Source organism: Piliocolobus tephrosceles, chromosome 6, assembly GCF_002776525.5.
Source record: "Piliocolobus tephrosceles isolate RC106 chromosome 6, ASM277652v3, whole genome shotgun sequence".
In the NCBI taxonomy this organism is placed as follows: Eukaryota; Metazoa; Chordata; class Mammalia; order Primates; family Cercopithecidae; genus Piliocolobus; species Piliocolobus tephrosceles.
The window spans coordinates 144285370-144312218 of NC_045439.1; the positions used below are offsets into that span (position 1 = coordinate 144285370).

The following is a 26849-nucleotide window of genomic DNA, read 5'->3' on the forward strand; positions in this document are numbered from 1 at the left end:
TTTGTCAGATACATAGTTTGCAAATATCTTCTCCCATTCTGTAGGTTGTCTGTTTGCTCTCTTGATAGTTTCTTTTGCTGTGCAAAAGCTCTTTAGTTCAATTAAGTCCCATTTGTCCGTTTTTGTTTTTGTTGCAATTACTTTTGGGGACTTAGCCAAAAATTCTTTGCCAAGGCCAATATCGAGAAGAGTTTTCCAGAATTTTTATAGTTTGAGGTCTTACATTTAAATTTTTAATTCCTTTTAATTTTTGTATATGGTGAAAGATAGGAAAGGTCCAGCTTCAGTCTTCTGCATATAGCTAGCCAGTTATCTCAGCACCATTTATGGAATAGGGAGTCCTTTCCCCATTGCTTGTTTTTGTCAACCTTGTTGAAGACCGGATGGTTTTTGGTATGCAGCTTTATTTCTGAGTTTTCTATTCTGTTCCATTGGTCTATGTGTCTGTTTTTTTTTTTACCAGTACCAAGCTGTTTTGGTTACTGTGGCTTAATAGTATAGTTTGAAGTCAGGTGGCATAATGCCTCTGGCTTTTTTTTTTTTTTTTTTTTTTTGCTTAGGATTGCTTTGGCTGTTTGGGCTCTTTTTTGGTTCCATATGAATTTTAGAATGTTTTTTCTAATTCTGTGAAGAATGATATTGGGAATTTGATATAAATAGCATTGAACTGTAAATTGCTTTGGGCAATATGGCCATTTTTATGATATTGATTTTTCCAATCCATCAGCAGGGAATGTTTTTCCATTTATTTGTATCATCTCTGATTTCTTTCAGCAGTGTCTTATAGTTCTCCTTGTAGAGATCTTTCACCTTCTTAGTTAGCTGTATTCCTAGGTATTTCATTGTCTTTGTGGCTATTGTAAGTGGGATTGTGTTCTTGATTTCACTCTCAGCCTGGATGTTGTTGGTGTATAGAAACGCTACTGAATTTTGTACATTGATTTTATATCCTGAAGCTTTACTAAAGTTGTTTCAATTCAAGAGCCTTTTGGCAGAGTCTTTAGGATTTTCTAGGTATAGAAATTATATTGTCGGCAAAGAGAGAGAGTTTGACTTCTTTTCCTATTTAGATGCTTTTTCATTTCTTTCTCTTACCTGACCGTTCTGGCTAGGACCTCCTAGAAATCTTCGTAGGTATAATTTTAATGACAATATCTGCGATTTTTAGCATTTTGTTTGTTTGTTTGTTTGTTTGTTTTGTTTTTTGAGACAGAGTCTTGCTCTGTCACCCAAGTGGAGTGCAGTGGCATGACCTCAGCTCACTACAACCTCCGTCTCCTAGGTTCAAGCAGTTCTCCTGCCTCAGCCTCCCGTGTAGCTGGGACTACAGGCGTGTGCCACAACGCTAGCTAATTTTTATGTTTTTAGTAGTAATGGGGTTTCACCATGCTGGCCAGGCTAGTCTCGAACTCCTGACTCAAGTGATCCACCCGCCTCGGCCTCCCAAAGTGCTGGGATTACAGGTGTGAGCCACTGCACTGGGCCGAATTTTTTTTCTTTTTTTTATAGAAACAGGGTCTCACTCTGTTACTCAAGCTGGAGTGCAATGGCATGATCATAGCTGAAACTATAGCCTTGAACTTCTGGGCTCAAACAATTCTCCCACCTCACCCTCCCAAGTACCTGGAACTATAGGCATGTGCTATTACACCTGGCTAAATTTTTTATTCTTGTTTTTCTGTAGAGATGGAGTCTCACTATGTTGCCCAGGCTGGTCTTGAGTTCTTGGCCTTAAGTGATCCTCCTGCCTTGGCCTCCCAAAGTGCTGGGATTACAGATGTGAGCTACCATGCCTGGCCTATGATATTTTAAATTTAACTCATTTAATTTATCTTGAAATTATTTTGGTGTTTTGACTTAAGTTGGAGATTTAAATGGATCCTTTTCCAAGTAGTTAAATCTATTGTCTCATTGATATTTATTACTTTCCTTCTTCATTGATGTGCATTACTTCCCTTATAATTCTGATTATCTGATGTGTTACATTGATTCTTACATATATATTATACCTTCCATGATCATGCCTTGATGCTCTCCAGAAGTATCAATAGCCAAAATAAATGTTAAATTCTTGCATTAAACAAAATCACTTTGTTTTAGCCTCTGTGATGAAATTGGGGCACAATGCTCAAATATCCTCTGGCCCCAAAATTCCTCTGTTGTGTTTAGAACCAGGTTTCTTATTTGCACACTGCCAGACCCAGAAGTTGAGTGGGAGACCTGTTTCTTTAGAAGGCAATGTACTGGATCCCAGGTTTATATATGTTTACTCTTCCTCCTTGTACACTTTCCCCCAACTTTCTCCAAATGGTCAAGGCTGCGTAAGTCAGTGTAGTGTACCATTTTATGCTTTTCCGTAATAGAGGGTAAATTCAGAGTATAGGTACTTAAAGTATTACATAGATATTAACTAATATCATACCAATTGAATGTATCATACCATACAGATACACTATCTGTATCCTGATACATTTACCACAGGAATCTGTGAGTCTGCATTCAGCTGACTTGTATGAGCTAAATGACCTGAACTGAGATAGCAGAAATAGTAGTTATGATTCAACAATTCCAGTAAAGAAACACATTTTCTAGCAGAGCTGTCCAACAGAGGTAGGAGTAGACTGAGAAGGACTGAGGCCCTTGTTGTTATCTTTACTCAAGCAGAACTCTCTGTCAGCAGTGACTAGGAAAGAATTCCTGCTCTGAGGAGTAGGTGGGGGAGGGATAGGGGGTCAGAATAAATTATTTCCATTTTTTGTGGTTCAGCTAATTGTTGCTTTGACTTTTGGATTAGTTATGATTTAATGCAAAACTTTCCTTTTTTTAAACAGGAAATAAAGGAAAAGAAGAAATTCTGTAAAACGTATATAGAAGACCTTGTGAAGGAAGCCACAGAAATCAACATGAAAAATGAGGCTTTGCAGAAGCTTTGGCCACAGATGTTCATTGAGCTTGTTAGGGATGCAGTTATAGAAATTCGCAATAAAAATTCCTATATGAAGCTCTGCCTACAGCAGATAACAGACCAAAAATAAAGATGGCCTTTAGTTACAGTTGATTTTGGCAGTTTTATTTTTTGAAGGTTGAAAATATGCAGGTTATACATGTTAAAACAACACTATCCTATAAACTAGAAAGACTAGTATTAAAGCATTATTGCCCACTGTTCTCATAGCTAAAAGTTAAGAAGGAAAGAAGGAGAAAGGAAGGATTAATTTCCTGTATGTGATGACCAAACAACCTCTGGGAGCTAAGCAGTTTTCAGAGCTGGCGTGGCACTGCATCCTTGGTTCTTGCTTTGATTGGTGCCCTGCTACAGCCCAAAGCATGTAGTATTTGCTGATGATTCAGCATGAGCTGCATCTACCTACTTTTAGCTGATAATTTTCAGTTATTTCCCTTTTTATTTTATGTCATGATTTCAAAACCAAAAATATGTTCTTTTTATGAGTGAAGAATAAACTTACTAATAAATTAGTAAAAATAAAGTATGTTTGCCTCAATTCGGTCAGAATTGTCATATTTATTGTATGTTCCTCTTTAGTTAGGTACGGTCCCTGCTGTTCACCTATATGGAGGATGCGCCATTCTTCTAGGGATGCATTCTCAGGGAGCCACAGGAGGTCCTGGGAATCACTATGGACAGAAAATATGAAAATGAGTCAAAACTGGGATAGGAAGAAAATGTTTTGTCTTAGGAGATCCTGAGTGACTGTAAAATGCTGTTACAAATCAGTAAGTCTGCTTCTCTGCAAGGTGTTTCCTTCCATTGTTAGCTCTCAGGGGCTCCTTTAATAGACAGGCGTGTGTACCTGTGCCTCAGAAGTATTAGGGAGGCATGAGTGAAGGGTTCTGATTTTTTTAATTTCATTCAAAGATCAAATTCATGCTGGTGAGAAGGGTAGTAGGAGCCTATTACCATAGCTAGAGATTATGCCACTTCAGAAAAACAATCTTAATAAATAAACTGAATTCTTCAGTTTGCTTAGATTTTACCTAGCAGCTATTATGTCAGCAGGACCACCAGGATATGGGAAAACAGGACTAGAAGATGTACGACAGCAAAGACATGCAGAGACTTGCAGAGACACCTGAAAGGAAGCTAGGTAAGCTGCTATTGTGGTTCTGAGAAAGACCCACATCCTTAAGATCTCTTAATTACTTTTCTCCCAGAAGGAGTGCTTGACTTTAACAGGTTACCATTTTTCTGATCATAGCCTTAAAAGGCTGTCCTGGTTTTTTCATCTTGGCACTTAGGCCATCAGCTTACTAGTGTGTAACCTCAGTTTCCTCCTAATAGCACACACTTAATAAGATAGTCATGAGGATCAAAAGAAACAATACATGTAAAGCATTTCTCCTCATGCCTGGCACACAGCAAACACCCAATACATTGAGCTTTAATTATTACTCTTTTGGATGTAGGTTGAATGATAGGGTTGGTGCCCTAGGACAGAGGAGCTATTAGCCTTGCTTTCTGATCCTTTAGCCTCTCCAAACTGAAACATATGGACCATTTCTCATCTGGCTAGTAAACAGTTATCTCTCCTGGGGCTTATGTCTTGTTTGGTATAGAAATGAGATCCAGCTTGAAGGTGATATTGAGAGGAAAACCAAAAGTATATTGTCTGTGGACTTCTGCCAGATTGGAAAGATGTAAGAACTTGTGACTCTTCGAGAGTCTTCCCACTCTAGGCTTTGCAGATGAATGGCCTGGCTGTTTAATAATCTGTCCAGCTTCTTGCATGTCTCTCCTCCCCTAACCCTCCCATCCCTGATGCTAAAGAGACTTGACACTCACATGCTTTCTTGGCCCAGCCATCCTGGGAATTTTAGGAACACTAAGTAAGCATTCAATGAAATGGCAGCAAGCCGTCCCAGCCACTGCTGGCTCTACCCAGACCTGCTTCAGGCCTGGTAATAGGGTCTTTCTCTTGTTCCTGAAACCACGCCTCTTTTTTCCTCAGCTTTTGTCTCTCCTTCCTTCCTACCTGAGTTCCCTTTCGCTCCTACCTGCTCCCACTATCCCATACTGATTTCTACTTCTTGAATCCTTATTTTGTCTGATCTCAAACTTCCAATGGCAGTCCTCCCATCTAGTTTTACCTGGAAAGCTCATTTTGCTTTCTGAAGTTCCTCGGTGAAGATAATCCCCAGATAAAAAGACAAAGAGACCTGGGTCTGCTGGGTTAGGGATCAAGTGAGAGTCCTATGTTGTGAGTGAGTGGTGATCTAGGGAACAAATTGCCATTTCTACTTGGAATTTTCCAGGGTTTTCAGGGAAGGGGAAGAGATGCAGATCCCCAGTCTGAGACTCTCTTGGCTAGTGTGTGCTGAAGAATTGCTTTTTTCCAAAAGGGATCTCATACAGAAACAATATTGCATTTGCCTCAAAAGCAGAAGCTTTCAGTACCCCCATTTAGGGAGATACTCTACCCCATGTTCTGGTACAGTGGCTGGATGGTGAAGTGTGCTGCTAGACCTGGTGATGGTTACCAAGTGTGCAGGTGGACCTGAGGCTGGTTAACTGTGCTGCTGAGTCGGAGGATGGTGCTGGTATCAGCTCCTCACTTCCTGAGCATCATTCCACTGAAGGCCTGGCACATAAGACAGTACAGCCCAACCATGCTCCTGATCTATTCCGGATCGGGCAGGGAGTGCACTGGGATTCATATTCTCTTCAGTGAGTAATCATCTTAACAACAACGATTCGTTGAGCAGTGTCTTGCACTATTATAAGCTCTTTGTATACATTCTCACTTAATTTCCTAACGCTGCAATATATATATGATAGCGATCCCATTTGAGCACTAGAAAACTGAGGCATAGAGAGGATAAAAAAAAACATACCTAAGGGTATTTCAGCCAATAAATAGTAAACAGCACCCACATTCACTGTTAGTCTTAAGGATCTGGCATCTGGGAAGAATTTTGATGCCCATAGTCATTCCTGATCTACTTTCATGTTTTATCATTGTGCTGAGGAATAGCAAATAAAAGATGAGAATTTCTCAACTGTGTCTACATGTGAAGCATATTGTAGACATTATGTGCAGTATAAATACTAGCATAAATGTATAAGTACACATGTATAATACTGTGTATTATTTAAGGATATACATATTAAAGTATAAAATATTGGCAGCTGGATTCATTGCAATAATGTGTAGAGAATCAACTTCAGGAGGGGGCAATAAATAAATTAGGGGGACCAGTTTGGAAGGTGCTGCACTGTTCTAGGCAAGAGATAATTGTGACTTGGATCAAAGTGGTAGTGGCAGAGGTGTCAAAAAGTAGTTGGATCATGGGTGTATTTTAAAGATAAAGCCAACAAGCTTCACTGACAGAATTGGATATGGAGTATGAGAAACATTAGTCAGTGATGGCCCCAAGGTTTTTGGCTCGGACTACCGAAAAGATTGAGTTGCCATCAACTGAGATGAGAACAATCTGTGAATGGAGCATCTGTTGGGAGGAAGGATCAGGAATTCCATCTTATGGAATACACAATGTATCTCAACATGTATAATATATAGAAGATATACCACACATCTCAGCATATGTTGAGATGGTTGTTAAATATCCAAGTGCAGGTGTTAAGTAGGTGTGAATATGAGTTGGGAGTTGAGAAGTGTAGATTGGGCTAGAATTGTAGAATTTGGAGTCATTGGCATATAGCAGTACTTGTTTATGCTATCTTTATATTTAAGAGAATAAACCTTTCACTTGCTAAATAAGGTTATCATAGTGTACTTGCCTTTTCTTTTCCTTTTTTTTTTTTGAGACATCGTCTAACTCTGTCGCCCAGGCTGGAGTGCTGTGGCGCAATCTCGGCTCACTGCAACCTCTGCTTCCCGGGTTCAAGCAATTCTCCTGCCTCAGCCTCCTGAGTAGCTGGGACTACAGGCGCCTGCCACCACGCCTGGCTAATTATTTTGTATTTTTAGTAGAGACGGAGTTTCACCGTGTTAGCCAGGATGGTCTCGATTTCCTGACCTTGTGATCCACCTGTCTCGACCTCCCAAAGTGTGGTGTTACAGGCATGAGCCACCACACCCTATCTGTACTTGCCTTTTTATTTTGATTTTTATCTGAGTTTTTCCTTCTGTTTTTCTTTGTGATTTTTCTTCTGTTTTTCTCCTATGGTTTTTCTTTGTGATTTCATTCATCATAATTCAGAATTTACTGCTTATTCAGAAAGCAGTTAATGATTCACCTATATTTTCTCTTGGTTTGATTCCATGATTTTCTATCATTAACAGTTTGTTGACAGACCAAAAAACATCCTATTCATCTCTTTGGGCAAACCTGGGCTTTATTCTCCCATCTCACAGTTTATTTAATAAATTTAAAAAGGAAAGAAAAGAGAAAGACGGGGGACAGAGAATCTGGCTAGTTAGCCGCAGGCAAAATGCAAAATAGAATAAAGACAGACTACTCAGGAAAATATTTTATTTAAATCTTGAAGAACAAAGGTTAGTTTTTATAATCTGCTTTTATGGGTCAGATGGAGATGGAGTGGTTACTGTTGCCAAGAACTTCAGAGCCAAATTTGAAATTTAATCACAGCAACTGTGTTAACCAGTATTGATGGAATGTTTAGTATATTTGATCCTGCTTTTCTACTTATGTTTATGTTTTCATGATTCATTGTATGTGTCTTTTGTTGCAAAATACCTCAAATCTTTTATGGAAAGAGTTAAGGTATATTCAAAGCTCCAAAGAATAAATTACTCCTAAATAATAAATATACTCCTTGGGGAGTGGAATAGTTTGCCATTTCTCTTCAGGAGACAATGAAACTATTTATTAATCCCATATACAAGTGCCTCTAAGCCTGAGCCCTCAGAGAGTCGACTTCTTCTCTTTGTTTATCTTGAAATATTTCAATGTGCAGAAATGCCTGAAGAATCGTATCTCAAATAAATGCCCTGTATCTACCACCAAGCATAACATCTTAATATTTTTCCACATTTGCTTCAGATTTTAAAAATCAAACATTACGAGTAAACATGGAGCCCCTGTGCACCTTCTTTCCCTCCCTCCAGGTAACCACTATTCTGAATTTTATGCTTATTCATGCATATTCTTCTTCTTCTTTTTTTTTTTTTTGATACGAAGTCTTGCTCTGTTGCCAGGCTGGAGTACAGTGGCATGATCTTGGCTCACTGAAACCTCTGCCTCTCAGGTTCAAGCGATTCTCCTGCCTCAGCCTCCTAAGTAGCTGGGATTACAGGAGCACACAACCATGCCCAGCTAATTTTTGTATTTTTAGTAGAGACGGGGTTTCACCATGTTAGCCAGGATGGTCTCAATCTCCTAACCTTGTGATCCGCCCGCCTCTGCCTTCTAAAGTGCTGGGATTACAGGCATGAGCCACCGCACCTGGCCTCATTCATATTTTCTGGCTGTTCCTATTTATGCATAAATGCATAGGGAGCTTATTGAATTAAGTTTTTATATTTTCTAATTTTATATAAATGGGGCCATGCAATATGTATTCTTCTGCATTTTTTCACTCAATATTATGTTCCTGAGGATTATACTCATTGATGGGAGTAGTTCCACTTCTTTCATTTTTGCTGCTATTTGATATTGGGTTGTACAGCTCATGAGTGATTTATGTATCTGTTTTCCTGTTGGTAGGCATAAGGAGATTTCTAGTTTAAAACTAGTACAGACAATGCTGCATTGAATATGCCTGTTCATATGCGTGCTTTAGGAGTACACAATTAACTGTGGAATTGCTGAGCCATATGGACACATTCAACTGCATTAAATATTGTCAAATTGCTTTCTAAAGTGATTCGTATCAGTTTACACTCCCACAAGTAGAGAATACAACTTCCAGTTGTTCCATATATTCACTAACAATTAGGACTTTCATTTTTTTACAATCTAATGTGTTAGTGAGCCTCTGTGTGTGTGTGTGTACTTGAAAGTGGCTTTTTGTGTACAGAAGAGATCTTTCAAGGATTTTTTTAAAAGATAAAGTTTACATATGGAGAAGTGCACATAAGTGTATAATTTGATGAATTTTGAAAATATCAACATCCCAACTAAGAATTCCAACATTTTAATCACTTCAGAAAAGTTTTCTTAGTCAATCCTTGGCCATCCCCTATAAGCAAGTATTGCTCTAATTTCTTTCACCATTGATTAGATTTGTCTGTTCTGGAACTTTCTGTAAATGGGAGCATATAATAGGTACTCTTTTGTATCTGACTTGTTTTACCCAACATAATGTTTTTGAGAATCATTCATATTGTTTCATGTATCAATAATTTTTTATTTCTTAGTATAAACGTATCATGGTTTTCTTATCCATTCTATTGAGTTGTTTCCAATTTGGGGGTCTTGTGATTGAAGACATGTTTGTACAAATCCTTTTGTGCAGTGGAGCTGCTGAGTCAGAATAGTTGAAGTTTAACTTCATAAGAAACTGCCATTAATTTTTTAAAATAGTGATTGTACAATTTTACACTCCTTCCATCACTGTATAGAGAGTTCTGGTAGCTCCACATATGTGCCAACATCTGTTGTTTTGAACTTTTAAATTTTCAGCTATTCTAGTGTGGCCTCTTCAGGTTGTTGCTTTAATTTTATTTTCCTTGATGTGTAATGATGTTGATCACATTTTTATGTGTCTTTTGGTCATTTTGATATCTTCTTTTATGAAGTAAATGTTCAGATCTGTTGCCCACTTTTCTAACTTGAATTGTCTATTATTGATATGTGTAAGTTCTTTATACACACTAGGTACAATGCTTTTGTTTTGAATTATGAGAAAATCCAATTCCTCAATTTTCTATGTCAAGTGCCTTTTATAATCTCTCTAAAACACTTTTCCTGCCCCAAGTTTACAAAGACATTCTCCTCTACTTTCTTCTAGAAGCTTTATAGTTATTACATTCATGACCATAATTGTTCTTGAATTAATTTCTGTGAATGGTTTGAGGTAGAGATACAACTTCATTTTCTTTTCTCTATAGAAACCCAGCATTCCAGCAAAATTTGGTGCAAAAAGTGGTTTTTTTTGCCCATTGAATTGCTTTGGCAATTTTATTTTTGGAACATTAATTGACCAATATATGTGCAGGTCTCTTTCTAGACTTACTATTCTATTTCATTTATTTATTTTTTCTATTTTTACACAAATTTTACTCCACAGTTTTGATTGCTGTAGCTCTATGTAAGCCTTGGAGACAGGTAATATAACCCCTCAAATTTTGTTGTTTTACAAAATTGTTTTAATTGTTTTAGTGAGTCTAGGTCTTTGCATTTCCATATAAATTTTAGAATCAGCTTGGCAACTTATTTTTAAAATGACTTTTAGGATTTTTAGTGGGATTATATTAAATTTATAGATGAATTGGAGAAGATCTTCCAATCCATGAACATGGGATAGCTCTTCATTCATTTAGATCATTTTTAAAGCAAAATTTAGTAGGTTTCAGTTTAAATTTTATTCTGAAGCAGATTTATTCTTAAGCATTTTATATTTTTTGCTATTTTAAAGTTATTTTAAATTTTCATTCCCAAGTTTTTTTTTGCAAATGCATAGTAATACAGTTGACTTTTATATATAGTTGATCCTCGTTATTTGCAGATTTTGTATAATTTGCCTACTCACTAAAATTCATTTGTAGTCCCCACATTCATTTGTGGATATATACAAAGTGATGACAAATTTGAGCCCCCAGTCCACATGTTCCCAGCTGAGGTTAATCAAGGCAATATTCTCCCTTCTTGTTTCAGTTATCAGAAAGTAAACAAGTATCCTTTTCACAGTATATTTAATGCCATGTTTATTGCATTTTGTGCTTTTTGTTGCTTTTTGTGCATTTTGTGCTTTTTGACTTTGCTCTTTACAGTGCCCCCCAGGGGTAGGCCTGAAGTGCTCTCTAATGCTCCCAAGCATAAGAAGGTGGTGATGTGCCTGACATCACAGAGGAATGACATGTGTTAGATAAGCTTTGTTGAGGCATGAGTGACAGTGCTGTTGGCCATGAGTTTGATGTTGATAAATCAATTACATATATATTTTTTTCATGATGCCATTAAACAGAAACACACATATAACAAGTTTAAGTATTAGTTGACTAAAAATATTGTTCCAGAGTCTTACAGGAACTTAAACCTATATTTCCCATCAGAGCAAATGTTCAGTAGCATTCACTAATTTTATGTTCAGGACAACTTTAGAGACCATATTCACCATAAATAATGAGAATTTACTATATTGACTTTGTATTCTGTAAACGTGCAATATTAATTGCTTAGGATTTTCCACACAGATAAAATCATTTTTTCTACAAATAAAGATTGTGTTACATCTTCCTTTCCAGTCTGTATACATTTTGTTTCTTTTTCTTGCCTCATTGCACAGGCTAGGACTGCCAGTTCGATGTCTTTTTAAAAAGTGGTAAGAGTGGTCATTATTGTCCTTTCTCTGTTTCCCTAATCTTAGAGTGAAAATGTTCAATTATAAGTTTACCTGTAGGTTTTAATTTTTCTTTTGTTTCTTTCTCTATTTCTTTTTCTTTTCTTTTCTTTTCTTTTTTTTTGACAGGGTCTCACTCTGTTGCTCTGGCTGGAGTACAGTAGTACAATCATGGCTCACTCTAGCCTCTGTCTCCTGGGATCGAGGGATCCTCCCACCTCAGCCTCCCAAGTAGTTGGGACAACAGGCACACACCACCGTGTCCAGCTAATTTTTGTATTTTTAGTAGAGATGGGGTTTCACCATGTTTCCCAGGCTGGTCTTAAACTCCTGAGCTCAAGCAGTCCACTCACCTCAGCCTCCGAAAGTGCTGGGATTACAGGCATGAGCCACCATACTCAGCCAGCTGTAGGGTTTTCACAGATAGCCTTTATCAGGCTGAGAAAGTTTCCTATTATTCCTACTTTGCTGATAATCTTTTATCATGAATGAAAGAATATTGACTTTTATTAGATATTTTTCTACATCTATTGAAATAATCATATAGTCCTTCTCCCTTATTCTTATGTTATTGATTACATCGATTGATTTTCAAATGTTAAACCAACCTTGCATTACCAGGATAATGTAATTATATATTAACCTTTAACATATTTCTGAGTATTATTTGCTAATATTTGTTTAAAAGTGTTTGTGCCTGTGTTTATTAGTGATATTGGTCTGTAAAAATTTTCTGTTGTGCCTTGTGTTCTCTCCTACTCTGTTTTCTAAAAGAAAAGTGGAAAAGCCATATTCTTTGAAATATATCCTAAATTTTCTTGTGATTTCTTCCCTAACTCAGAGGTTACTTATAGGTATATTGTTCAGTTTCCAAGTATTTGGCCCCATTATGTGAGTAATAAACCATTTCATGGCTTATTTGGTGTATGTGTTTGTGTGGTGTCATCAGTATTAACATCTGAACCAAAGTTTGACTGAGGGGTCTGTCTCATTCCCAAAAGGTGACCATAACATTTGTATATATTAATTAGGTGAAAATTCTTAAGTATAGTGTTCAAATCATCTGTCTTCTTTTCTGGCTGTTCTTATCAATTATTGAAAGACTCAGATCTCCACTAAGACTGTGGATTTGTCTGTTTCTGCTAGTACTCTATTATTTTTTGCTTTATGCATTTATTAAGGGCATGTTATTAGGTATATACGAATTGAAAACTGACATATCTTCCTGTTGAATTGATGTTTTTGACATGAAATGAGTCTTCTATCTCTAAAAATTCTTTTTGCCTTAAATTCTAATTTGTTCAATATTAACATAGGTATACCAACTTTTTAAAATTAATATTTGAATGAGATCTTTTTGCATGATTTAATTTCCACCTTTCTATATTCTTATGTTGTAGATATGTTTCTTTTAAATAATATATAATTTAAATTTATATTTGTATCCAGTTCAACAATCTAGCCTTTTAAAAGTTGAAATTAGTTTTTTAGAACAAACTCAACTGAGTTTAAATTAAACATTTTGATACGTGTTTTTACTTGTGCCACCTATTCCATGTTTTGTTTTACTTCTTTTTTCCCTTCAATTACTTTTAAAAAATTACTGGATATTTTTTAACCGTGTTTCCCCTCTATGAATTTAGAAGTTATACACTCAGTTTCTTATTTTGTAAATGATTTCCCTAGAACTTATATCACAGATCTTTACCTTCTCATTGATTAACATTGGTTTCTAATGTTAATCAGTATCTTTATCATCCTTCTGGAAAATACAAGGACCTTGGAACAGTTTAACTCAAACTACTTCCCCTCTCTTTCTTTAATATGGCATTTTTTCTTTTTATTTTCAGTTGATACATAATAATCATTTATGAGATATTGAATGAATTTCTATGTGTGTATACAATGTATAATGATCAAATCAGGATAAATAGCATTCCATCACCTCAGCATTTATCATTTCTTTGTGTTGTGAACATTCAAAATTCTCTTTTAGTCTTTTGAAAATGTACAATAAATTATCATTAACCATATTTACCCTACAGTGCTGTAGAACACCAGAACTTACTCCTTCCATCTAGCTGTAATTTTGTATTTGTTAACCAACCTCTCCCCATGTTCCCCTCCCTGCTACCCTTCCTAGCCTCCAATACCCACAATTCTACTCATGACTTCCATGAGCTAAAAAAATGTTTAGCTCCCACATCTGATTGAGAACATGCAGCATTTATCTTTCTGCGGCTAACTTATTTTGCTTAACATAATGTGCTCCAGGCACATCGTTGTTGCTATGAATGACAGGATTTCATTCGTTTTTATGGCTGAATAATATTTCTTTTTTTTTATTTTGGAGACGGAGTCTCGCTCTGTCGCCCGGGCTGGAGTGCAGTGGCCGGATCTCAGCTCATCGCAAGCTCCGCCTCCCGGATTTATGCCATTCTCCTGCCTCAGCCTCCCCAGTAGCTGGGACTACAGGCGCCTGCCACCTCGCCCGGCTAGTTTTTTGTATTTTTTTAGTAGAGACGGGGTTTCACCGTGTTCGCCAGGATGGTCTCGATCTCCTGACCTCGTGATCCGCCTGTCTCGGCCTCCCAAAGTGCTGGGATTACAGGCTTGAGCCACCGCGCCCGGCCGCTGAATAATATTTCAATGTGTATATACATCACATTTTCTTTATTCATTTGTCTGTTGGTGGACATTTAGGTTGATTCCATATCTTGGCTATTGTGAGTAGTGCTGCAATAAACAAGGGTACAGCTATTGGTATTCCTTTGATACACTAATTTTCTCTTTTTTGGATAAAAATCCAGCAGTGGGGTCATTGGATCATGTGGTAGTTCTGTCTTTAGTTTTTTGAGACATCCCCACACTGTTTTCCATAATGGCTGTACTAATTTAAATTCCCACCAACAATGTATAATAGTTCCTTTTCTCTGCATCCTCACCAGCATGTGTGTGTGTGTGTGTGTGTGTGTGTGTGTGTGTGTAATAATAGCCATTCTAATTGAGGTGAGATGATACTCCTTGTGGTTTTGATTTGCATTTCCCTGATGACTAGTGGAGGTTGAACATTTTAAAATACATTTTTGGACATTTGTATATCTTCTTTTAAGAAACATCTATTTATTTCCTTTCCCCACTTTTTGATTGGATTTTTTTTCCTGTTGTCTGAGTTCCTTTCATATTCTGAATATTAGTCCCTTGTTGGATGAATAATTTGCAAATATTTTCTTCCTTTCTACAGTTGTCTCTTCCCTCTGTTGTTTCCTTTGTTGTATGGAAGATTTTTAGTTCATGTAATATCATTTGTCAATTTTTGCTTCTGTTGTTTATGTTTTTAAAGTCTTATACGTAACATTTTTTCCAAGATCAATGTCATGAGGCACTTCTCTTATTTTTATAGTTTTTTGTTTCATGTTTAAGTCTTTACTCCATTTTATGTTGATTTTTATATTTGGTGACAGGTAGGGGGTCTAATTTTATTCTGCATATGGCTATTTAGTTCTCCCAGCACTATTATTGAAAAGGGTGTCCTTTCCTCAATGTATGTTTTTGGTGCCTTTGTCAAAAATCAATTGGCTGTGAATATGTGAATTTATTTCTGGATTCTCTATTCTGTTCCATTGGTTTATATGTTTGTTTTTATACCAATACCATACTGATTTGGTATCTCTTAAAGTAGGCCTTATTCTTAACATCTTTAACAAACCCCATCCTGTGGAATAAAAGACCCGCGTTGGCGGCTCGACAGAGACCTGCAGGCCCAGCAACGCTAGGGGGCGGAAAGGCTATATGGCATTATTAATGTATATTTTAATCCAATATATTTCAATCCCATTGGATATTATTGTTTTTTTAAAGTCAGTAATCATTTAGAGCTCCTCATATATTCACCACATATTTTGCTCTTCATTCCTTCTTATAACTCGGAACTTCCTTCTGGAATCACTCTTTTATAATCTAAATATTACATAGCCTTTAGAAATTTTTAGTGCTGTCCTTGTAATGGAGAACTCTCTAGGGTTTTTTTTCTGTTTTTTTTTTTTTTTTTTTTTTGAGACGAAGTCTCACTCTGTTGCCCAAGCTGGAGTGCAGCAGCACAATCTGGGCTCACTGCAACCTCCACCTCCCATGTTCATGTGATTCTCCTGCCTCAGCCTCCCGAGTAGCTGGGACTACAGGCGTGCACCACCATGCCTGGCTAAATTTTTTTGTATTTTTAGTGGAGATGTGTTTCACCATGTTAGCCAGGCTGGTCTCGAACTCCTGACCTCGTGATTCGCCCACCTTGGCCTCCCAAAGTGCTGAGATTGCACGCTTGAGCCACCATGCCCAGCCAGGTTTTTAAAATCTGAAAATATCTTTATTTCACCTTCATTTTTCAAAAAAACTTCATTAGAATATAACAATCATATAGTAAAGTCTACTATGGGGTCACTACTAGTATGGGACCATCTTAAACCCAAGTTCAGGGCTTGAAATTCAATTTTATGGTTGTTGGATATTTAGTTCTGTTTCCATCTCCTGTGACGTTATCAAAACAAAAGTCCTAGTTTTCCAGGATTGGCAAGCATCAGAGGGTCAATGTGTCTTCCGTACTCTTTTACCTTTCTGGATTCACATTTTTACTTTACTTTGACTTTATAATTCCTTACAGTCATGTTTTGTCTTCGATGATTTAAAAAGTTTTAATATGTTTTATCTAACTGTTTAAAATGTTTATCCAATGGCATAGTTAATTCAAATAACATAGTCCTCCATTACTAAAAGCAGAAAGTTCCCATGTTGAATTTTTAATTTTTTGCTATTATAATTTTAATTTTTAAGAGCTGGTTTTTGTTTTTTGTTTTCCGAATGCACTTCTTAATTAATATCCTGAGCATATTTCACAGAGTTTATTTGTAATTTCCCTCCTACCTACCTGTCTCATCCTCCAGTCTGTAAGTTCCCTACCCATGTCTGTCTCCTTCCTTCATGGCTGTATCTCCAGCACTTAGAAAAATATCTGGATGAGGCCAGGCATGGTGGCTCACACCCAAAATCCCAGCACTTTGAGAGGCCGAGGTGGGCAGATCACTTGAGGCCAGAAGTTTGAGACCAGCCTGGTCAAAATGGTGAAACCCTGTCTCTACTAAAAATACAAAAATTAGCTGGAAATGGTGGTGCGTGCCTGTAAGCCCAACTACTCGGGAGGCTGAGGCACAAGAATTGCTTGAATCTGAAAGGTGGAGGCTGCAGTGAGCTGAGATCGTGCCATCACACTCCAGCATGGGTGACAGAGTGAGATTCTGTCTCCCCTCCCAACCTCCCCAAAAGAAAAATATCTGAATGAGTAATAAAGCTTTATCTTGGGTTTTGCCTAGACAAATTAGTTTCATTTAAGCTGGATTCCTATTTCAGAGACAATTCTCAACTTCTGACTTTTAACATCCTTACATCCTGCAGTTTTGAGTCCTATGCATCTCCCAGATGTGAAGTTCAGGCTTTTATAAGCCAGCCATCAAAGAACACTCTGAGCTACTCCATTGTGCTGCTACTCTGGCAGCTAACTGTTCAGTCTTGTAAGCATCACCATGTGTGCACAGCACAGAGAGTAGGAAAAAAAAAAGTAAATCTGATACTGGTGATAAGAAGTGAAACCTCACAGGTACTACAATAGAGTCAAAGATGGATATCATTAAGCATGATGAAAGTGCCATAAAGAGCAAGAAAAGAACAAAATGTAAAGAACATGTACAAAATGCTGGAAACATATTATCAAAGATGGAATCCAAAAGGCAGGACATGTTACTATGGATTTTATCTTTCTTTGTTTTGGCTCTCTGGGAATGAAAGTCTTCCATAACACATAAATTTTCCTCTTGAACTTTTGGATTCTTAGCAGATATACAGGGACTCATTGTGCAGTAAAAGATAGGACCACCTATACTAAATAACGTGTGAGGCTCATGAAGAGTCTACATTAGCGATGCAGGTGAAGTTTAATAGTGATCAGGTGTCTGTCTTGAGAACTGATGTTGACCATGGTGACAGTAAGAAATGTGGTCTGAGAGGAAAACTTAGATGCATCTGTGCCTGTCACAAGCAGGGGATCATACAGGTGTTTTTAGGACTGGCAAGACACCTTGTAAGCAAAGACCTACTGTCATTATCCTGGGAAACATTTCTCAAAGAATGGCCTGAGTAATATGCTAGTTATGCTGTATACATGTTTCAATGCATGTATTCAAATGTAACACTAGACCCCATAAATATGTGCAATTATTATATGTCAATAAAAAATAATAATAAAACTCATGTTTTAAGAAAAGAATGACCTTGGGACACCTATCTCAGCACCACTTGTGGGAATCTTACAGTTTGGTTGCCTGCCTCCTTTCCATTTCCTCAGACCCAATCTCTGTGGGTGGGTCCTAGCATTTTTAACAGGCTCCCAGATGAGTCTTCTGCATACTAAGTTGTGGGTCCAATGCTTAGGAAGATGCTGACCCTGGACCCATTACCCCTTTTTCCTCTCCCTGAAATCTGGAAAGGAGTCCACATTAGACTCACCACCATGAGAAAGTGATGCAAGTCTCACTTTGGGTGGGGCCCCAGTGATACAAGTCTCAATTAACAAAATTAACAATTTGCAACAAGAGAACCAGAAGAAAAATCCAAAGAAATTTCGCAATCAGCTTTGAAAATGCTAACTTTACACATTTTTAAATGTACAAGGCCTATGCCGTTCTTCCCAAGCCAACATTGGAGTAGCAGATTTGGGAAGTCATTCTTGCAACACTTCTATGTTAATCACTAGTCATGTGTCCAGCTGAACATGAATTGGTGTATGGGAAGAGAAGGTGGCCAGTAGCCAAGCATTTCATAAGACTGTGATGCAGACTGAAGGCTTTAAGTATTAGTAAGATTCATGTTTCTGACTTCCACCCTGTGGAATAGACTGCTGGCAGTGATGGAGATGGGAACATGATAGAACTCATCAACCATGTGTGTGGCAAGCAAGACCTTTGACTTTCAGCTAATCCCAGCACAGAATGTAAGAATGCAGAGGTCATCTGCACCATGGTTGGTGGGAAGTGAGGTGTAGTAGCTGAACTTATATAGCCTGTTACTCTACAATGACCAATGAGATGGACTTGAAGATGCTGCAGCCAAACATGAGGCTGATGATTGATACCCAGCAGAGCCAAGCAAAAGAGAAAATGGAAATATGTTCCTAATCCCACAGAGCTCAGACCTTAATTAGTCTATATCCTACATAATGGATTTGAGTTCAGCTAAAACCATCAAATCTAGCTGGTTGTTTCAGTCAGTGAATTTACAGCTTGTATTTATTGTCCCAAACAGAAACTATGTAAGCATCTCGCTCTTTTTTTCTCTTCTTTCTGTCCACTTTTCTTCCTTTAGTCTCCCCACATTGTTTTTTCATATCTTCTCATATCTTGCTGCAAATCCTCTCTCAACATCAATCATTTTCTCCAACTGTGTCATCTCTCCCTTTGTTTTTTGTCCCAAATCTCTCTGTAGCCCTCTTGCTATCTTCTCTTCCATCCCCTCAGTGCTCACTCTCCCACACATTCCTCATCATGAAAACACAACTCCCTCCCTCTCATTCCATTATTCTCTGGATGTCATCGTTTTGTCCCTTTGTGTCTGAATGTCTGCAGATTTCAGTCTTTCTCTGTGTCCTCATCTTCCAAGACCTTCATGGCCATTAAAAAAAAAATCCCTTTATTAATCTCAATCTCTTCAAAGTTATTTCCAGTGGTATTATGTGGCAAGGCATGTAAGCTATTCTGACAAGGAACAGCTAAGGCCCTATGACAAGGAGAAGGGGAACATGCTATATCCAGCTTATCTCATGCTATCCTGCAGCCCTCAAAGCAGAGATAGTGCTTGGACTGTGTTAGGGGCATATATGTTTATTAACCTGGCTGCTATTACTGGGAAGAAAGTGTTAGTATCAGATAATACCATTTACTGTAAGGAAAGTAGAGTTCAGCAATATAACATTGATATGGCTTTGTGTCCCCACCCAAATCTTGAATTGCAATCCCCATAATACCCACATATTGAAGAAGAGACTGGGTGAGAGGTGACTGGATCATGGGCAGTGTCGACACCCCATGCTGTTCTTGTGATAGTGAGTGAGTTCTCACGAGATCAGACGGTTTTATAAGTGTCCGACAGTTCCTCCTTCACTCTCTCTCTCACTTGCTGCCATGTAAGAAGTGCCTCTTCCCCTTCCACCATGATTATAAGTTTCCTGGGGCTTCCCCAGCCACATGGAACTATGAGTCAATTAAACCTCTTCTCTTTATAAATTACCTAGTCTTAGGCAGTTCTTTATAGTGGTGTGAGAATGGACTAATACATACATCTTTAAATTTGAAAAATCTTTGGAAACCATGATTTATTTTTTAAAGTCCCATTTTCAAGTGCAAGTAGGTCAACAGCTTTGGCAGGACTTTTGCCCTTCTCCTTTTTTATGCATCCACCCATAACCACCATTCTAATGCTATTGTCAAGTAACAGAAACCAGAACTCTACAGAGGACAGATGACTCTTTGTTCAGGGAAATTTAAAAAAATCAGAATGTGCCTAGAATATCCTGTTATTACCAGAAAGTAAAAATCTTATTTTTAAAATGTTAGGGACAATATCAAAAAGCCAAAGATCCAATTCAAGGTTTCCATAGACCAAGCTGTGATAATTTTAGCGTGAAATATTATTATTATGTTTACTCGGAACATGTTAAGTCTATAAAAGTCCATGGATTCATAATTATACTCAACAATTGACATAATTAGTACAAAAATATGGTTGTAATAAAAAATAGGTAACCAATTATGAATATGTTTTTTGTTAATGGATTTTAACAAGTGAACATTGTTTATATATGGTGATTTTATTTCTCGTATTGAATTACTTTCTTATAAAAGATATATATGCACATATTTATTTCTGAGGAAAAAATAAAATTATGGAACCAAGTAACCTCCTTCAAGAAGAGGGAAGACTGAATTGGTTGGTACTGGGATTAACCTATGATAATGTAAGTGACAAAAAATTCCACATTTAATCAAGATAAATGATCACACAAAATTACCAAGTAGAAGAAAGATCCAACAGGGTTGTCTTAGTGCATTTGGGCTACTGTAACAAAATGCCATAGATTGGGTGGCTTATAAACAACAAATACTGATTTCTCAAAGTTCCAGAGGCTGGGAAGACAAAGATCAAGGTGCAAGCAGATTTGGTGTCTGATGAGGGCCTGTTTCTCATAGATGGCACCTTCTTGCTGTGTCCCCACATGGTGCTGGGGATGAATAAGCCTCTGGGTTTGCTTTTACCTGGGCACTAATCCCATTCATGAGAACAGTTATAATTTAATCACCCCCAAAGGCCCCTACCTCCTAATCTCATCATATTGGGATTAGAATCTCAGCATATACATTTGGGGGGAACACAAACATTTTGTCCACAGCAAGGGTCTTCCAAACAGAGGAATTAGTCAAATGTCCCAAAGAGAAAGAGTATACTATGCACACACAATGTCTCATCTCACAGTAAATGAAACCACTAGATGGCCCTGCTCATTTTAATAAAACATCAATAAGAAATATGTAATTCTTTAAAAAGGTAGCAGACCAAGACAATATATCATACTGATAGGGCCTTGCAAGATTTTGTAACTTGGGCCAAGTGAGATTTTAAAAGTACATCATTTCCTGAAAGACACCAGGTTGTAAAAAAATAAAACCTAAGTGAAGGTGTGACTTTAAAAATTGTATTGTAGTAACACCAGGAGTTAACTCAGCCTGATGATGAGTCCTGAGGCCAGACCAAAAATGGATCAGCCAGTAATCCAGATCCTGCAGCCTTGGCTGGGCCAAGCACGTATACTTTTTCTTTTGGGTCTAGTAATATTACTCCACTCCTGGGAAGAAATAAAAATATATTACTGAAACCCTAGGAAGATATTAAAATAAGTATACTAATATCCCCCAGGAAGGTATAAAACAAGCACATAAATTATCAAAGAAATGAATAAGTCCATTGTTCTGAGACTTTAGAATAGGTTCAAGTGTAAGTGTAATATTAATAATAAGCTTTGTAGTCATTGCATTTGTGAACGTTTTATGATATTTGAAGTGTTGGGAAAAAAATCAACCATAGTGAATTTATAATTGTGTTTTAAATGATTTAAGATAATGTAATCAAATTATAGTCATCTTAAATCATCAAGATAACTTCTTGTTAAAATTTGTATTTATTAGGTATACGAGTTCAATAATTTCAGCCTTAAACAAAATACAGGTTTTTAGTTCCTGAACAAGAAAATTAAGAAACCTGGGCCGTGAGGTCCCTTTCCCAAAACTGACCCAGTAGAAATTACAGACAATGACTGAAAACCTTTGTTGCCCATTAGAATCACCCAAGAAGGTTTGAAATCTATTGCTAATCTGGATCCCTCCTTGGACCAATTGTATGAGAATCTCCAGAAGCAGAATCTGGAAAATGGCATTTTAAAAATACCTTTCAAGTCCTTCTAATATGCAGCCAGGGTTGAGAAACTGAAAGTGGGAAAGAAGCCATGGTCTGAGGAATTAACATAAAAACTCTGAGAAGGCCAGAGGAGACCAAAGACAGTTGTGAGCTGGTTTAGAAGCTCATAGCAGTCTGGGATTGGGACACAGTGGGGCAGTAGGTGCAGCTGTGGAGGATAAATTTTGCTCTTACCTGTCCCCTACATTGCTTTGGCAGGATCACTTTTCTGGCCTCATCACTTCTGTAGAACAGAAATTAGCAAGAGCAGCCCAGATGCCAGGGGTGTGCGTGCGTGCGTGCGTGCGTGTTGGAAGGTGGGACAGAAAGGTTGGGGAGGTGGGGAGAATATCATTGCAACCTCAAGATCCTGCCAGGTTGAGAATCTGGTAAGAATACATGTTATGATGACTAGTTGTCCTAAGGCATTTATTTCCTCATTCCCCTTCTCTCCAGGCCCTCAACAAAATGGATTGCAACCTAATATTTAAGGAAGATTCCCTGAAAGAGGAGATGCCTGGTGTGGATACTGGGAACGAAGTTGGTCTGCAGGTTGTGTGGTGTGTGGTGCTTGAACTCATAGAAACTTTCCCCACCCTTCTACATAAATAGTTCTAAAGATCTATATTGCACAGACTATGTTCTCTGACCACAGTGCAATTTTGTTAGAAATAAATTACAAAAGAATAATTGTTGGGAGAGAATGCTGCATGGATTTCTCATGTTTCTGCATATCTTTTGAGCAAAGGCATTGTTAACTTTTGTTCTGGACTGTATTTTCAAAGATGTTTATATAGCAAACAGCCTTGGAAGATAAAGATAGTATCTCCCTTCATGGCAGAGGGCAGGTTTGTTTGCTGTCCAGTAAAATGGAGATAATATCTCCCACTGGGGCAGCAGTTGGGTGGGTTGGCTCATAGCCTCCTTATTGAAGTTTCCTAAACTCAGGGTTCCTCAGCTGTGACTTAATCCCACCTCCAGCATCCTCCTGGACCCATGTATGTATCACTCTTGTGGGGCTTGTGAAGCAAGGGGAACTAATGAGAAAATGAAGTAATTAAATTATTTGTCTCTGATCCAGGAGTCTCATGTCTTCTGCCAGCATTTTTGAAACTGTGACTGGCTGGTTTGTTAACTTGCAAGTCAGATAAAATTTAATACTCTTCACAGTTCTTGGTAATAACTTTTTAAAAATCCCATAACTCTGGATATTAAATAGCATAAAACTAAATAATCAATAGATTAAAAAGAAGCTCACAAAATATTAAACAAAATAAACTGAAAGCATTTAATCCAAAATATATGGACATAGCTAAAGTAATAGAGGGAAATTTATAAATCTAAATAAATTTATCGCGAATGAATAAAGATTGAAAACTAATGAGCCAAATGTTTAATTCAAGAAGAAGAAAAATTAGAACAAACTAAAGATATTAGAAATATGGAAATATTAAGGGCAGGAACCAAAGTAAAGAACATGAAAAACAGTAATACTGAAGTGGCGTCGTTTGGGGAAATACCCAAGGTTCGTTGTCTTGCACTAAGGAAATCGAAGATGCAGACACACAGGTGTGAGTTTAAAAGCAGAAGTTTAATAGGTGAAAGAAAGGAGAGAGAGTTTCCTTTTGCAGAGGAAGGCCCGAGCAGGTTTCTGGGTTTAGGGTGAGATGCGGTTGGTTTTACAAACGAACTTGAGGAGGCAGTGTCTGATTTACATAGGGTGTAGTGGATTAGTTGGACCAGGTGTGCCATTTACATAGGCTGTGAAGAGCTGGCCAACCCACCCTAAGTTTTTATTATGCAAATGGCGTCTTTACCTGGCCAGAGCCATGTTATCTGAACACGTGGAGACAAAGAAAAGGGAAGAGGAAACCTCCATGTTGAATACACTTGGCTTCCAGGTATTCTTTTTCTATTGGCACAGCTGCTGGCACTTACCTATACAAGCTTGCAGCTTGTTTATCTATGCTTGCAGCTTGATTTTTCTGGCTGCTTTTTGTTAGAAAAGAAATTATTTTGGGGCTGGTTTTTATTAAAAGGAAAACCTTACCAAGGACAAAAATAACAAAATTAAAAGTTGCCTCTTTAAAAAGATAAACAAGGCCGGGTGCGGTGGCTCAGCCTGTAATCCCAGCACTTTGGGAGGCCAAGGCGGGCGGATCACAAGGTCAGGAGTTCGAGACCATCCTGGCTAACACAGTGAAACCCCGTCTCTACTAAAAATACAAAAAATTAGCCGGGCGTGGTGGTGGGCGCCTGTAGTCCCAGCTACTCGGGAGGCTGAGGCAGGAGAATGGTGGGAACCCAGGAGGCAGAGCTTGCAGTGAGCCGAGATGTGCCACTTCACTGCAGCCTGGGCGACAGAGCAAGACTCCGTCTCAAAATAAATAAATAAATAAGCAAGATGGTCTTCTGGAAAGACTCTTCAAGATAAAGGAAAGATGATATAAATAAACAAAACAGAATTATAAATGGGGAAATAATAGCAGATGCATAAGAAATTTTTTAAAAATAAAATAATATTGTGAATAACTATATTTTAATATATTTTAAATCTTAGATTAGGTAGATTTTGTTCTACAAGTATTTAAATTACTCGACAACACGTAAATCTTAAGCACTGACTCATCAAGATGGACACTTGATCCACCAGAAAGGATGCCATACTAGTATGTACCAGCTCTGTATTTCTGGGATCAAAATTAAATTCCCAATTGGCCCAAGAAGAAATACAAACATCAACTAGAACAGCAAGCATTCAAAAAGTGAAATGGTAATCACAGCTCTCCTGTTCCCAAAACCTGTAATCCAGAAGGTTTTCCATTTGGAAGTTTTCTAGGTGAAAGCTTTACAAACTCAATGGGATTAAAATCAATTAGTTTTAGAGGAGGAGGTAAAAAAACTTACATATTAAAATAGTCTGTGCCCTGTAAAGGGTCATGGTACACAGATACAGTATGTGGTATTAAATTTTATGGTAGAAGATTAGAAAAAAAAAATACACCTAAAAAGGCCCTGGGGGAGGGAGTGAGTATAATGGAAAAACAAAAAGGTTGAGAAACATTTCCTAATCTTATTCAAGAAAATGGAAAAAGAGAAAAAACTTCCCAGCTCATTATAGCATTTTAAGAATTTTCTAATCTAAAACTGGATAAGAACACACACACACATACACGTATCATATACTTACTTATATACACATATGTATGTATTTATATTTAAAAGTAAAATGTGCTCCTCTACATATATAAGTCATGTTCAGTTACAAAAATGAATTGAAAAATCCCCCTTATTAACCCAAGGAATTCAATAGAGTATTAAAAAATATGTCATGGAACCAGATTTACTCTCTTGCCTTAATGAGAATAACTGGAAAAACATGTGGAACAACTGTATTAAAATATTGGACAATAGGGAGATTAGGACTGTAATGCAAGAAAGAAAGGAAGCAAATGAGGTAAGTCCAATATTCTCTGTGCCTTTCTACCCCAAGGTACATTCTGTAAAGCAGGGTGAGTAGAATAATCCCAAGCAAAACACAGTGGTCTCTCTGCATTGAGGAACAGAGATTTGAGTTCAAAGACTCTAAGGTAGCTAGAAGCTGTAAAGCAGAATTTCAGAGAAGAGAGAATTATGTAGAAAAACAGCTCCAGTCTTTGTTTAATACTAAGATATATAAGCATAGAGTGAAACTCTTCAAGACATACATGCACACACACACACATTTTAGTGTATATATGTGTATATACATATATTAAATTATTTAAATGTAGATTATGGTAATTAGAGCTTTTTGAAATTAACCCTAAGACAACTATTAAATATGAAACAGTGTTATAACTAGTAGTCCCCCAAAGGAGGAAAAAAAGATTTATAAAATATTTAATTAATTCAAAAGAAGTCAATAAAATAGAAAAAACTTTACATATAATAGATTGAATAAGTAGAAATCAAACAGTAAAGTATAAACATATAGCCAATTGCATTAACGGTAAATGGTATAAATGCCAAATTAAAAGGCAGAGATGGTAAGACTGGATAACAAAACAACATCTAACTATATCCTGCATACAAACAATCCACTTTAAATGTAAAGACATAATAAATCAAGAGTGAAAGAATGAAAACAATACATCAAAGTAATTCTGATCGAAACAAAGTTGGAGTACCTATACTAATACCAGACAAAGTAGATTTCAGGACAAATAATATGAGCAGAGATAAGGAGGGCCATTTAAAATGATAAAGTGGTCATTTATGTCTAAAAGGATATAACAATTCTCAATTTTTTTGCACCAAGTAACAGAAGATCAAAATATATGAAGTAAAAACTGATTGAACATGAAAGAAGAAATAGACAAATTTACAATTAAAGTCAGAGATTTCAGAATCTTCTTTCAGTAATTGATAGCACAAGTAGAAAATCAGTAAGGACACAGAAGATGAAAAATAAAATAGATATCATAAACCAAACTATTTTTATGTTTATATTCATGGAGTACTCCACTCAACAACAACATAATACACATTCTTTTCAGGTGCATAGGAAATATGTATTAAGGTAGACAATATTCTGTGATATAAAACAAGCCTTCATAAATTGAAAACAATTCAACTCAAAGTATGTTTTCTGACTTTAATGAAATTAAATTTAAAAACCACACACACACACACACACACAATAAGATAGCTGAGCATGGTGGCTCACGCCTGTAATCCTAGCACTTTGGGAGGCCAAGGCAGTTGGATCACTTAAGCCCAGGAGTTTGAGACCAGCCTGGACAACGTGACAAAACTCCATGTCTACAAAGCATATACAAATTAGCTGGGCATGGTGTTGCCCACCTGTGGTCCCAGC

General features: G+C 37.2%; 1 protein-coding gene across 5 annotated transcripts in view; it reads left to right on the forward strand.

Moving 5' to 3' along the window:
- LRRC49 (leucine rich repeat containing 49) overlaps nucleotides 1–3058 on the forward strand; it is a 204209-nt gene extending 201151 nt beyond the window's left edge. For all 5 annotated transcript variants that reach the window (XM_023220694.1, XM_023220692.2, XM_023220695.1 and 2 more), the window contains one exon: nucleotides 2832–3058. In XM_023220694.1, the coding sequence (XP_023076462.1) occupies nucleotides 2832–3035 (204 nt within the window). In that variant the 3' untranslated portion in view covers nucleotides 3036–3058. The remainder of the gene's footprint in view (nucleotides 1–2831) is intronic.
- The last annotated feature ends 23791 nt before the right edge of the window (nucleotides 3059–26849 follow it).